This window comes from Syngnathus floridae, chromosome 19 (genome assembly GCF_059516105.1).
Source record: "Syngnathus floridae isolate MCC-2025c chromosome 19, RoL_Sflo_1.0, whole genome shotgun sequence".
In the NCBI taxonomy this organism is placed as follows: Eukaryota; Metazoa; Chordata; class Actinopteri; order Syngnathiformes; family Syngnathidae; genus Syngnathus; species Syngnathus floridae.
The window spans coordinates 4,141,906-4,154,949 of NC_142431.1; the positions used below are offsets into that span (position 1 = coordinate 4,141,906).

Below are 13,044 nucleotides of genomic sequence, written 5' to 3' on the forward strand. Positions count from 1 at the left end.
GGCTTTTTATGTGCCACCTCAAGAAGGTTGAAACATGTAATAACCAAAACTCGTTCCTCATATATATACCCACGAGGCAGCCACCAAACTCATAATATGTTCTTATGCTGCCTCCAGAGTCCCAACAGGTTTATTAGTTACAGCAGACCCAATAAACCACCACCAGGTGACAATACCGCTCAGAAAACACCTTTACTTTCGTTTACCTTAGACAGTTTGAGTCGGGGAAAAAAAAAATGAATCCATCCATCAATCCTTTTTTACAGTCCCCTCGTGTTGCGGTCGCCGAACGGAGAGCTCCTAACACAACATGAGTCACAAATAGTTTACTCATCCCGACCATGGTTGAAACACTTGGCAACATTCTACCCGAGCGATTACATAAATGTCCCACATTCACATGCACGTTTATTAAATCTTGTGAGTCCGAAACATTCAGAGCATGCCTGGACATGCATCTGCATCATAAAAGCAAAAAGTGGCCTTTACTGTATACTAAATTAAACATTCACTAAAGGTATGCAGTAAATATTTCATCATTCAAAGAGTGCATTTTTGTCGTATAATATATAAATATTCTAACTCTCTTACCCTGGAGGGAGGAAATGTCTATACTGCTGTATGATTTGCTATCATCAATGTTTTACTGACAGAGTTGTGATGTAATACATAAAATAATTACATTGCCAAGAGTAAGGAAACAGCAATGTGAACAAGGCAATCTAATAATTAGAGCCCACATGATTATTTGATTGACAGTAAACCGATGGAGAATTGGAAAGTGTTCTCCAGCAAATAGACTGAGCCCTGAAAAGTAAAGAATTACATGAAGCTCCTCAACGTACTTTAACATAGTTGCTTGGTAATAATGCAGCCATTTTGGATTTTGATCATTTTAATCTGATTCTATATGTGTAGAAATTTTGGATTATTAACGATAGCTCCGCAGAATATCTCGGGAGCGAACGAGATTTTATTGATCCGATCAATGACATCAAGACTCGATCTGCAAATTATGACATTGTCTTCCACAGATCGTCCATAGGAGATTATCTAAAACGAGGCCAAGACAGCCCTTCCTGCTACTCTCCTCCGCCATGCGCCGAGGAACTTCAGGAAGACCACAATTACAGCACCGCCAAATCCCCGAACAGGCTGGGGTCATCGCAGGCCTCTGCCCCTTCGTCCCCGACGAACGACGACGACATCATCGCCGTGGAAATCCAATCCGACATCAAACCCGAGCCCCGGGAGATCCCGCTGGATTCCCACGTCACGACCGCCGCAGCCACCTACCTTTCCCAGCAACCCCTGCGCGGACAGAGACGTACGTTGGGGGCGGGACCCGGGACCCTGGCGGGAAGCAGCTTCACGTGGACCAAAAACCGAGCGAGGGGCATTAGCGACACGCTGCCTCTGAAGAAGCGGCGCGCGGTGGAAAAGCCGCCGGAGAGCGATGACGAGGAGATGAAGGAGGCGGCGGGGTCGCTGCTCCACCTCGCCGGGGTCCGAGCCTGCCTCAACAACATCACAAACCGCACGGCTAAGGGCCAGAAGGAGCAGAAAGAGGCTCTGAGAAACTAAAAGACACATAGTACATAATCACGTGAACACGTTAGCACGCATACACACTGTACAACACACAACTAGATCAACAGGTGACATGTTTTAGTCTCTACGGACACGTCTCATTTCCCTCTATCTATCTGCAGGGCATTAGGTGAATCCTACTTATTTGTGGCAATATCAAAAATCTATGTTTTCCTACATGTTCAGCAACACTAATGGGTACTTCTCATGTGTCTTTTGTTGTTGTTTTATTTTTTTTTTCAAAGGGGATGAAAGCCATAGTAAAGCATTCATTCGGACAAGTGGGCAAAAGTGAATCAGTACAAGGACACGAGATGGCTGTTTGTTTTGCATATTTGTTTGTTTGCGTGCGTAACCTGTAGCAATCTTGCAGTGATGCCAGCAAAGGCGGCAGAGCCTACGAAACTCGGGCGAGGGGAAAGGAGGGGGCGGGGCCTAACTGGCATCACTCTCCTTACATCCACGAGCACAAATGTGAGTCTGTGCCAAAGAGAAGTGACCAGGTTGCTTCATGTAGCCAATATGACAGCTGACAAAAAAAAAATAGACTTTAAAAAAAACAAAAAAAAATACACTCGAAGGCAACGGTAGTTAAGCTTGACGAGGATGACCTTAAATGTCAAAATAATTGTAAAACCCAACGTGATTATATACTCATTCTTGATATTATTTTATGCCACTTATTAAAAAAAAAAGCAACATGGTTTATTTCAAGAGCACTCATAGTATTTAAGAATAGATATATTAAAATATTGAAAAAAAAAATCTCATGTTTCTCACCATAGAGATGGATAGTGTGCCGGGTGTGAGGCAATATCTCCTTCATTTTGTTGTTGTTGTTGCATCATGTAAACGTCCCCGAAACTTTACCCAGTACTTCCTGTCTTGAGACACCTGGAAAAGACATTGTAGCTTCCCGTGGCTACCATATTCATTTGACAATGTCCAAGAACTGTGTTAGGGGTCATGTTTGTGTCTATTTCCTCCTCACTCTACCCTCATAAAGATATAAGCAATTTGTCCCACGCAGGCGACTCTGTAAAAAGTTAGAAAATATTTTATTATTTTTTTTTCCTTTTCTTAATTGAAGCAATTTGACCTGCAGGACTTTCTCAGTTATATTTGCATGGGTGCTTGTAAATAAGATAAAAAGCAAATCTTTTTTATTCAAAGAACATGTAAGATAAATGATGTATTTAGCATGAAGCATGACTTATTTTCATATAAACCTTGATCCTAGAGGAAAGGAAAAAAAAAAGTTTTGCGCCAATTCTTATACCCGTGAATTTATTGGATTTTTTTTTTTTTTTTCTCCCTTCTCCTGCGTTTATTCGAATCCTTTTGGGATTCTTGAGCGGGCTTTCAAAGACACACCTTCAGGGAGCAACGTGGGGACGTAACTCTGCAACTCGACGCCCGAGGGTGCCACCCCTAAAAGTTGGCTTCTTGTCTTCGGCTCATGCAGTGGTTTAGGACTTTAGGTGATCAGTGTTAACCCTTGTGTTAACCCACAATACATCTGTGGTGTGTGTGTGTGTGTGCACATTGTTTAACATTGTGCCTGCCTGCCCTCAGTACCTCTGTTGTCATGTCTCGGACATGTGTTGACAGACATTTGATTTGTTTAACATGACAGTATTTTTTTTTTTTATTTGCCCTCCAGCGTGTGTGTGTGCACATGTGTGTGTGTTGTTTCCATCAGCATTGTTTTATGGAAATGTACCAAACAGATGGACATGTTGTCCTAAAAGAACCTCATATGTCCACATACAAAGGTTTTTTTTAATTTTAGAAAGGTATTAAAGAGAACAAGGAATGCAATCAATGGCATTGTACACAAAAAAAAAAATTAGGTCTAAATATACATGCTTGTTAAAATTAGGGATGGGCATTAAAAAAAAAATCAAATGAGTAATTGTTTTTAAAATATTATTTTTGATGGGATGGGCAAATTTCTCACATTGTTCTGAACTGAGCATTTATTCTCAAACTTTATACACCCAGTGTGTCCTAAAATAATAGTTGTCCACTATAATAAAGAAAATATATATACAGAAGCAAATTAGTGTTCATTTAAAATGTGGCCAAAGTCCTTTTAAGGTGTCTGTAATATCGTAAGCCACTCTAACATTAATAATTTCAACATTTCAACAGTAACACTGCACTAAAATGTGAAATTAAATGTTTGACTTAAATATTCCACAAGAGTTTTAAACAATCTGCAAATCAATTGTATTGCCCATCCTTAATTGAAATGTTGATTTGCAGTTTTAAATTTAAAAAAGTTCAAACAGTATTAAACATTTTTTACTCTACTGTATAAGTTGCTAAAGGTAAGCTAATTCCGCTCACTTTCATGGTTGTTAAGTTTATCTCTTCCAGCTTTGAATGAAAGAACGACTTAATTGGGAATTCATGAAGCAGACGTTCTTTCATTCTGAAGCAATTTTTGATATTGTGGCCGGCGTTTGTGCTTTGGCTTCGAACGTGGCTTTTATTTGCTTGGAAGCTGCAGTACAAACGTGCACTGGAGCAGTGAGCCAAGTATCTGAACGTATGCATGTCCCATCCACACTGGTGAAATCCTTTTTGCCAACTGTAGCATGCATCACTGGCTGTTTTTTTTTTTTTTTTTGCATTTTGTATGGTATCCATGCTGACAAAAAACTAAGGCTCAAGGGAGGCAGTCAGTCAAGTGTCTTGTTAAGTGCCACCCGTCTCTCTTGTGTGATATCTGTGTAAGGTCAGGCCCTCTGCTGTATTTACAGAAACAACCCACTCACGTACTGCCAAAATGTCATGTTGGTTTGGTAAGAGGCAAAATATATGGCTTTAAATAATCCTAAAAAAAGATATTGTATGTAATTTCCCCTGTCTAGCTCATTTGCATTCAGGAACTCCTGAGAAAGCAAGTGGTATACTTCACTGCCTAAAAAGTATTTCATTTAAAGCTGCCAAGCAAACTGACAAAAGCTTAAAAAAATTTGCCAATTTCTTTTTTCTTGTTCTGCTCTCCCGAGCAAAATAGTACTGCCATTGTATTTGCTGACTGTCGAAGCTGAGTATTGGAAAGCCATAGGTTAGTGATGTCAAAAATGCAAAACGGTTATCGATCGGCGAGACGTGACAGAAAGTACACCCAGGTGCGTTGTTTTTTTTTTTCCAGTAAATGTTCAACTCCTTCCTCTTCCTCTTCCTTATTGTGCAATCATATTGCCAAAGAATGAGTTCCAGACCTGTTTCATCACTACATGTAAATATCAACGTTGTCCAATACCGTGGCAAAAAAATATATATATAAATGTTGTTTTATTTTGTTTTCCATTTTCTGAGAAACTGCAACGATGTTTATGTGATGTATTGTCTTCCAGTTGGTTGCAATAATAAAAAAAAATCCAAGTTGCAGAGGATTAGTTCTACTGTTCTTTTAGGAAAAGTCACACATATATATATATATATATATATATATATATATATATATATATATATATATATATATATATATATATATATATATATATATATATATATATATATATATATATATATATTATTTTTTTGTGAAACCAGAGGATGTTTAACCTCACACATTCCCATCAACAAGGGTCTTATCATAACTGTGCCTCCTCTGACAGTTAATTATTCATTTACATCCTCTAATCATCTTAGTTCAATACTTCTGATTAAAGATCAAACTTAGCTCTCCCTTTAGGCAACAAAGTAAAAAGCTGGCATCGGTCAAGGCCTTCTCAATCTAAAGGGGCAGTGAAGGTGCCATTTCAAAACCATATGGCGATGGAAGTCCATTCATAATTGAAGCTGAAATGGGCTTAATCTCCATCCAGTGCTTCTGTGCGTGCGGCACGTTCCCACCATCAACACAACTGGAGCTTGCAGTTTCTCTGTTGCTATGCAACTAAAGATGGAGGGGGGGGGTGCATTCACAAGATCTTTAGAGGGCATCATCAGTTACTAAGAGTGGAGGACTCAATTGGCTTGCATTAAACAGCGTTCTGTTTAATCACATCTCATTTTGAGGACGAGACATAAAATTCCGAAAACACCTTTTCGTTTTGGAGTGACAAATGTGTCAGCAAGGGAATCATTACACGTGTTCTCAAAATGTGCAGTCGACAACTCAAATGTTTTTTCTGTAAAGTTACATACATTCGAGCTTAATATCAAGTGCACGTGTTTTCCGAACAGTTTATTTTGTCAATACAGTACTTATAAATCCAAATATGCATAAAATGATCGAATTTGTCATCTCAACAACTTGTATATCAGATTGTGAGAGCAGATTGAGTTGTATGTCTCTGGTATATACTATCATCCATCGCCACACAATGACCAGTGAGGCAAGTTTCCATGGAGACGGAAGCAGAGCTGCATTCTTGTCAGTTCTCATCTATTGCAAAGCTTTCTTGTTAAAGGGGAGATCTCATCAGTGATCAGGACAAGTGCATATTTGATTAAATGCAGGGGACAAGGCCCACACCTCCCTGGTAGTGTGTGGGAAAATAGTTGCATCCTAAAGTGATTGGATTGGGGATTGTGTGTTTTGAGCGCTCATAAAGACCGCGTGCTGAACACGCTTGAAATAAGTCAAACGGAGTGTGAGCAATCTCTTGTGGTAGTTTTGTGTCGTTACATTAAATACCTCTCCTCGGTTTACGACGAAGTCTGCATTGTCCACATAACTTTGAACCTGTACAGAATGAATACCTGTATGCATGCGTATATTTATGTATGTTTGTGCTTTAAGTCAGTTGTTTCAACATAGGAAGACAGATGAGATAAGAAATCACAGCTGTTCGGTTTATAATAATATAATTTCGTGCAGTGGTAAAACTTATAAAGCGCTTTCGTGTGAATGAAAGCGCTATATATAAGTGCACTCCATTTACTATTTAGTATTACAACGTGGATTAACTACATTTCCCAGAATGCCCATAAACTCGTATGTCGTTTCCGGTTTAGATCTCGCGATATTGGCGGTTTGACCCTGCCCTATGTCTCGCGCACTCGCAGCTCCTTCGCTCAGTATATAAAGCAGAACAACGACGGACGGAGGACGGCTGGGGATTCGCAGCCCGGGATTGTAAATAAGACCGCCAAAACTGTTTTATTTACAAAAGTGATGCCGGCTGTTTTAGAATACCGTTCCCAGTTGTTTTAACAGGTTTTTTGATCATTTTTGGCTCTTTATTTCTCGCCCATTTCCGTGTGGTTTTTAGACTGCGCGTATAATGGCGAGCTCGGCTAACTCGAACCCAGTGGTAAGGATCAATCTCAAGGATTGTCAACGGGGGAAATGGGGGTAAAGTTGACGTAAAACTGTTGAACACTTTTTAATCGAATCACATTAATTTAAGATTCACACACATCCCAGCATCACACCAAAGAAAATTAAATTAGCTTCAATCAATTGGACGATTGAGTCTTATTCCCAATATTTTGAATTGTGAATGTAGGTTGTGTTGCGACTCAAAACTGGAGAAGTATTTAAATAGTTGTGACATGTTTGGCTCTGGTTTGCAATTTTTTTCATGCACTTGGACGATTTAACTGGGGCGGGAAAAAAAAAATCAGTCTTCGTTTATGGCGTTGTGTAGTCGAGTAATATTTTGACTTCAACACATGTAAGCAGAGACAAAGAGAAAGGGCCGAGGTAACGATTTAGTTTAAGACCTTAAATGTACGCAAAGCACCTTGCATTAACACCGCGAAGCAAATTTTATTCTTTTATGATGAAATAAAGTAGGCGAAAGTCGCGACGTCAACGTTCCCTGTCCCATCATTGTTTTCCACCATTCCACGACTTGAAAAATCTGCCCCCCAAAACACTTTTCACTCCATTTTAAACGTAGATATTCCTACTCCCATCGATAAATCTACCATGCCTTGTGAAAAAATAACCAACTAAACGATAATCGAGCGACACTATATCAAACGTGAGATTTTCAAGGCTGTCAAGCTGCTCCGTAAAATGGCTTCCACGTCTCCCCTCTGCGTCTCCTCTTCTGTCCCTCCTCCCTCGCTGCTGCTGGTTTTATACCGCCATATTGGCTCTCTATATAGACTGGCCGGGATGGGAAGGTGCTACTCGACGCTACGTCACCGACTAAGCTTATAAACGCCAGACTGCTTTAAATAGTGGAGGAGCAGCCCGGGCCGAGGAGGGGAGGGAAGGAGAGTTCCGACGGCCCGTGTTGTCGCCCTCGTAGATTCGCTGTTGTGTTTATACCAAAAAGGAACGCGGCCATTTTGCATGCTTTTGTTATCAGCGCGGTGGCCATATATCAAAACGAACGTTTACGAACGTTTACGAAGATACCGTTACTGCAGTTGTATAACGATTTCATTGAGCTGTGGGTGCCAAAGTGAATATTTGGAAAGTTAATGCAATGTGCAATCACCTTTGTCGATGTTTTTTATTTTAATTTAGGGTGATATTTGAGGATGAACCTAAAATACACTATAACTTTAACATGTGAACGGAATATATGTACGACAATGCAAGGAATAGTTCTTCAGCAAATTTCCACATTAAATTTAATTTGTCTGTGATCAAAAAATTGTTCTCAATAAAAAATTGCCACTTGTGGACTGAAAATAACATCACATGCTCAGGTTGTGGTCTTTGTAAAGCCAGAAATCTAAATAAAGCTCTTCTAATATCTATCATAGAGTCTAATAGTGTTGTTGCAGTGTGTCATTTTTGTTTTTGCTTCCTTCCAGCCTAAACTGTACAAGACTGTGATTGAGGATGTGATCAATGAGGTGCGAGAGTTGTTCCTGGATGAGGGCGTGGATGAACAAGTTCTTCTGGAGCTAAAAACGGTATTTTTGCAACATGCTGCAATAACAACCAAAAAGTGTATTCAAAAGGTGTATTTCTTTGAATATTAATTGTTTCACACATTTCAGCTTTGGGAAAGCAAACTGTTGCAATCCAAGGCAGTGGAGGGTTTCCATACCGAGGAACAGGCAGCCCTGCAGGCCGTGCAGCAGCAACAGCAGCAGCAGCAACAATCATCCCAGCAGCAAGTTCAACAGGGTCAGCAGGTGACACAGCAGACACAAGCCCAGCAAGTCATTCTGCCTCCCCAGCAGCAGCAAGGTCGGTTCAGTAGAATTACGACTTCCAGTAGAAATATCAGATGATGTCTTTTGACCTCAATTGTCTTCTCCAGCTCCCCAGCAGCAAGTCATTGTACCAGATTCCAAGATTCTGCAGCATATGACAACAACGGGCATGGCAAGTAGTAAACACACAAGTGAAAAGACACATTAGTGTATTAAAGAGGTGTGTGTGGATCTTCACAAAACACTGCACCCATATTCTGTGCTAAGTAGGCAGCTAAATTAATTACTAATGGAGTGGCATGCATTTTTGCATTTGTGGCTTTTCCTTTTGGCACACAATTAAGAGCAGCACATTTGTCACTTGTTGTTTTTCAGAATTCTTAAATGATCCTATTGTTTGGTTGTTGGTTGTGTGATTGCATCTAACTGTTAAATTTTTTTTTTTTTTTTAGAGTGCGGCAGCTACTCAAGCTGCCCTTGCTTTGCCAACTGGGGTCACACCATACCCACAGCTCATCACTAGTTCAGGTAAGCGCCACAGGTCACATGTTTTCATCCATATGGGCTGCATCATGAATCATACAAATGTCTTGTGGTGTTGTGGTTCTTCAGGTCAGTTTGTGCAAGTTTTGCGTGCACCCAACGGAGCTCAGTATATCATCCAGCAGCCACCGCAGCCCATCCTCCTGCAGCAGCAGATGCAACCAGGCTCAGTGCAGGCTCCAGTCATACAGCAGGTACATCAAATGACTCGCTGCTTGTGCCAGTTCTCGCTGTATGCAATTAAATTATTGATTTTTATCAACCTGATTTGTTGCATTCACTATATCCAAGGTCTTGGCTCCTCTACAAGGAGGCATTCCTCAGCAAACAGGAGTCATCATCCAGCAGCCACAGATTGTCTTAGCTCCTGGAAATAAAGTTCAAGGCAACACGCAGGTCAGCATGCTGAAAGTATTTTTTTTCCCCCCTTTGGAATTGAAGTTCCTGGTTTCTTTATCGGCATTAGCATACTTTGATCTCAGCTCAAGTGCTGTCCTTGTTGGGTCTTCCCGTCCTGTTAGGTGACGCAGGCCGCCACGATGGCGCCTCAACAAGGTCAAGCAGCACAGATTCAACAGGTTCAGCAGGCCCAGGGTGCAGCAGTGCCGCAGGCTCAGGTGCAGAGCCAGCCTCAGCAGGCAGCCCCGGGGCAACCTCAGCCTCCCATGATGCTGCAAGTGGACGGCGCTGGAGACACCTCGTCAGATGAAGACGAGGATGATGAAGAGGAGTATGATGATGACCTTGAAGAGGAGAAAGACAAGGACGGGGGAGAAGATGGGCAAGTTGAGGAGGTGAGCGGAGTACCCGTCGCCTTTTGTGGCAGTGCATTACTGGTTGCTCATGATTTCTTTTTTTTTGCCTTTTTAGAAATCACTGAACAGCGACGACGATGTCAGTGACGCGGAAGACCACGAGCTGTTTGACACGGAGAATGTAGTTGTGTGCCAGTATGACAAGGTGAGCGATCATCGGGGCTTGCAGTTACCAACACATGCCAGCATTCGGCTGAATAATCGTACAAATATCAAACAATAATTTGCACTGCTGGCCACGGTAGTCTGTCAAATATTAGAATGCTAACTGGTGTGGAGTATTATTTGACGTGCTCATAGTGGGACCGCAAACACACAAGTCAATATTGACCACTACCATAATTGATGAATTTTGTTCGTTTGGTCCTTTCAAATCTTGGGGATTTTTCCATTACCGTAATCTTCGGACTATAAGGCGCAGTCTCAATGAACAGCTCTGTTTTTGGAAATGTCCATCGGGTGCACCATTACGGCTCATTAAGGAAAACCAACCGGTACAGCAAATAAGCCAGACTTCAAGCCCTGTTAAAGGGACAGTGTAAAAAATTTTTGGGCCATCGAGTGGTGATCTAAAAGAATGCAACAAGCTCAGTTCAAAGCGACCACACTTGGCAAGCCTTCCACCAGTTTCTTCTGCAGACGTGCAAGCAAAATTACATCACTCACGACTGCTAGTATTCAAGTGTCAAAGTAAGTGCATAGATTTTGTTACACATGTAGTCAGTGAGCCGGCAAATTTGTGAGTGGGTAATATAATTACTACGCCTACTATTTTATTTATGAATGTATGTCGATGTGAATATAGATCATATATCTATATTTTTTGAATATTTGAAATGATTTAACACTGTCCCTTTAATTGCATTTTTTCTAATTAATTAAAAAATTAGTTTCTAATTAGTCATTATTTGTAGAGATATCTAAAGTACTGTGTTTTTTGAACAGTTAGAGTAACTAGGAAGGAATTTAAATTAAAGATGACAAACTGGAAAACCGACTGGCAGTTTACAAATGCGGTCACAGTTCTCGTGACGTCCCCATCGCAGTCTCGACAACCTCTCTCGACTTATTCCGCAGATTCACAGAAGTAAGAACAAATGGAAATTTCACCTGAAGGACGGAATCATGAATCTGAACGGGAGAGACTACGTCTTCTCCAAAGCCATCGGGGACGCCGAGTGGTGAAGACAAAGCCGAGCGACAGGAGCCAGGAACTCTGTTACTCCTCCTATCCAGTTAATGGACAATATCAATATCCTTCCATAACCTGTGACTGGATTTGATTGCAGGAAGCTTATAGAGTCTTTAAGAACTCCCAACATAGGACCTCGAGGTTCTTTGCTACCAACCGGATGTCACTGGTCGCACTCGGCAAGCGGGATGAGAAACCGACAGCGAAAGGGAACGTTTGCCCTCCTTTTTGTTTCTCAGCCTTTTTCGATTTCCCCCCCCCCGAGTGAATTTCCCACACATCATTTCACAAGACGCACGTTGTCAGAAGTGTGCTGACATGGAAAAGTGCGTCGATGCACTGCTAAGTTGATAGACAGCTTCAGCTTGTCTGCACTGAAGTCCAAACTTAAGATTGTTGCCTTTCCATTTACCAGAATCAACTTTTTGGCCTCACTTTTTCTTTTTAGTCATTCTTGGAATTTCTGTCACAGGTTTTTGGGGATAAAGGTGCTTCACCTCTCATTGTTTTAAAACATTTCTTTTAAATTGAAGGGTTATAACGAAGAAATGACTCCAATAATTTATAGCTGTATAAAGGCTTTATTTTAAATCTAACAATGATTCCAAATCTTTTCTTCCATCCCCCTTTTTTTAAATTTTTTTTGTAGCGTCATTCCACAAAAATAGAAACAGAGCCATGGCTGAAGTAATTGCATCTGTCCTGTTTTGTAAATTGAGCAGCCTTCTGTTTATTGATAAGCGTGTGTGTGTATGCTTAAAGCAGTTAAGTTCATCCAGTCTACATGTGCGTTTGTCAATTGCATCACTGAGCTCCCCAAAAAGTCAGTTGCCACCGTTTAGTTCATCAGTGACGCTATTTTCTATTTATTCATGAAAGTAGAAGTTTTTTTTTTCTGATCCGCGCCAAACTGTGCTCTTACAATCAAATAAGTGTTCCTTTTTTTTTTTCTGTTGGCTGAACAAAGTTTGCGTGACATTGTTCCCAATCAATATGATGTCTCTCGTGTTTTTAGTCTTGACTTTTAAGCAAGCATGTTTTCGATTGAGAGGATTTCAAATTCGGTGAGAAGGAGGGGGAATGCGTTGTTGTAAAATGTTTTTAGTGACCTTTTGCGGAATTAATGTTTTTTGGGTGGGGGGGGGGCCTTCGATCTTAATTGGCTTCTTAGTGGGCTCCAGAAATTTATATTGTGAATACAACCTTAAGAAGGAAGCAAGACAATGTTCTTATTTTTGTGTTCATGTGAGCAACCTTGATGTCTTTCACTATTTAAGCAAGTCCAAAAAAAGGTTTGTTGCAACAAAAATCAAGTAATTGATTTTATTCAGTAGCTCCGTGTGGATTACGGCTCCTAGAGGAGATTCATGGTTGTTCCCACATAATGTAACTTGAGTGTTGAGTGTGCCTTTTTGATTTGTACTCCTGCTTTTCTTGTACTACCCAAAAATGTTATGTCACCTTTGCTCTGTTTTGACTTCTAATAGCTGTTGAAATGTATTGTTCAATAAAACATTTTATAATAAATTACCTTTGGAACCAAATACAGAAATTTTGATTTTGCTAATTTTTTCCAAATTATATTTTGGGGTTTTAATGGTCAATTTCTTTTTTGCCAGTATTTATAATATTAAATAGCACTTAAGTGCCACTCCATACACTTTCAACTGAATTGAGAATTCAGCAGAATAACAAATTTATATTGACGTATGAAGGCAATGTGATTATTTTTTTTTTCCACAATTTTTAATGCTTCTCAATTTTTTACATTTCTGTGGCATGCTTTCATTAAAATCCTCAGGATCAAAAAGAATA

The 13,044-nt window shown here is 40.4% G+C and overlaps 2 protein-coding genes across 2 annotated transcripts in view; both read left to right on the forward strand.

The window, feature by feature from the left end:
* LOC148381724 (forkhead box protein N3-like) overlaps nucleotides 1-4,995 on the forward strand; it is a 44,092-nt gene extending 39,097 nt beyond the window's left edge. Inside the window, exon 6 of the mRNA XM_088362178.1 lies at nucleotides 1,035-4,995. Coding sequence (XP_088218304.1) covers nucleotides 1,035-1,584 — 550 coding nt within the window. The 3' untranslated portion in view covers nucleotides 1,585-4,995. The remainder of the gene's footprint in view (nucleotides 1-1,034) is intronic.
* A 1,628-nt stretch (nucleotides 4,996-6,623) lies between these two features.
* Nucleotides 6,624-12,781, forward strand: gtf2a1 (general transcription factor IIA, 1). The gene is made up of 10 exons (XM_088361515.1): nucleotides 6,624-6,869; nucleotides 8,332-8,433; nucleotides 8,521-8,713; nucleotides 8,787-8,851; nucleotides 9,132-9,207; nucleotides 9,292-9,416; nucleotides 9,514-9,618; nucleotides 9,744-10,016; nucleotides 10,093-10,182; nucleotides 11,115-12,781. The coding sequence occupies exons 1-10, from the start codon at nucleotides 6,840-6,842 to the stop codon at nucleotides 11,220-11,222; spliced, it is 1,167 nt and encodes a 388-aa protein (XP_088217641.1). The 5' UTR covers nucleotides 6,624-6,839; the 3' UTR covers nucleotides 11,223-12,781.
* The last annotated feature ends 263 nt before the right edge of the window (nucleotides 12,782-13,044 follow it).

Coding starts and splice junctions, on each gene's coding strand:
- gtf2a1 (XM_088361515.1), top strand. CDS start 6,840: ATGGCGAGCTCGGCTAACTCGAACCCAGTG. Junction 8,714..8,786: donor GCCTCCCCAGCAGCAGCAAG/GTCGGTTCAGTA, acceptor TGTCTTCTCCAG/CTCCCCAGCAGCAAGTCATT. Junction 8,852..9,131: donor ATATGACAACAACGGGCATG/GCAAGTAGTAAA, acceptor TTTTTTTTTTAG/AGTGCGGCAGCTACTCAAGC.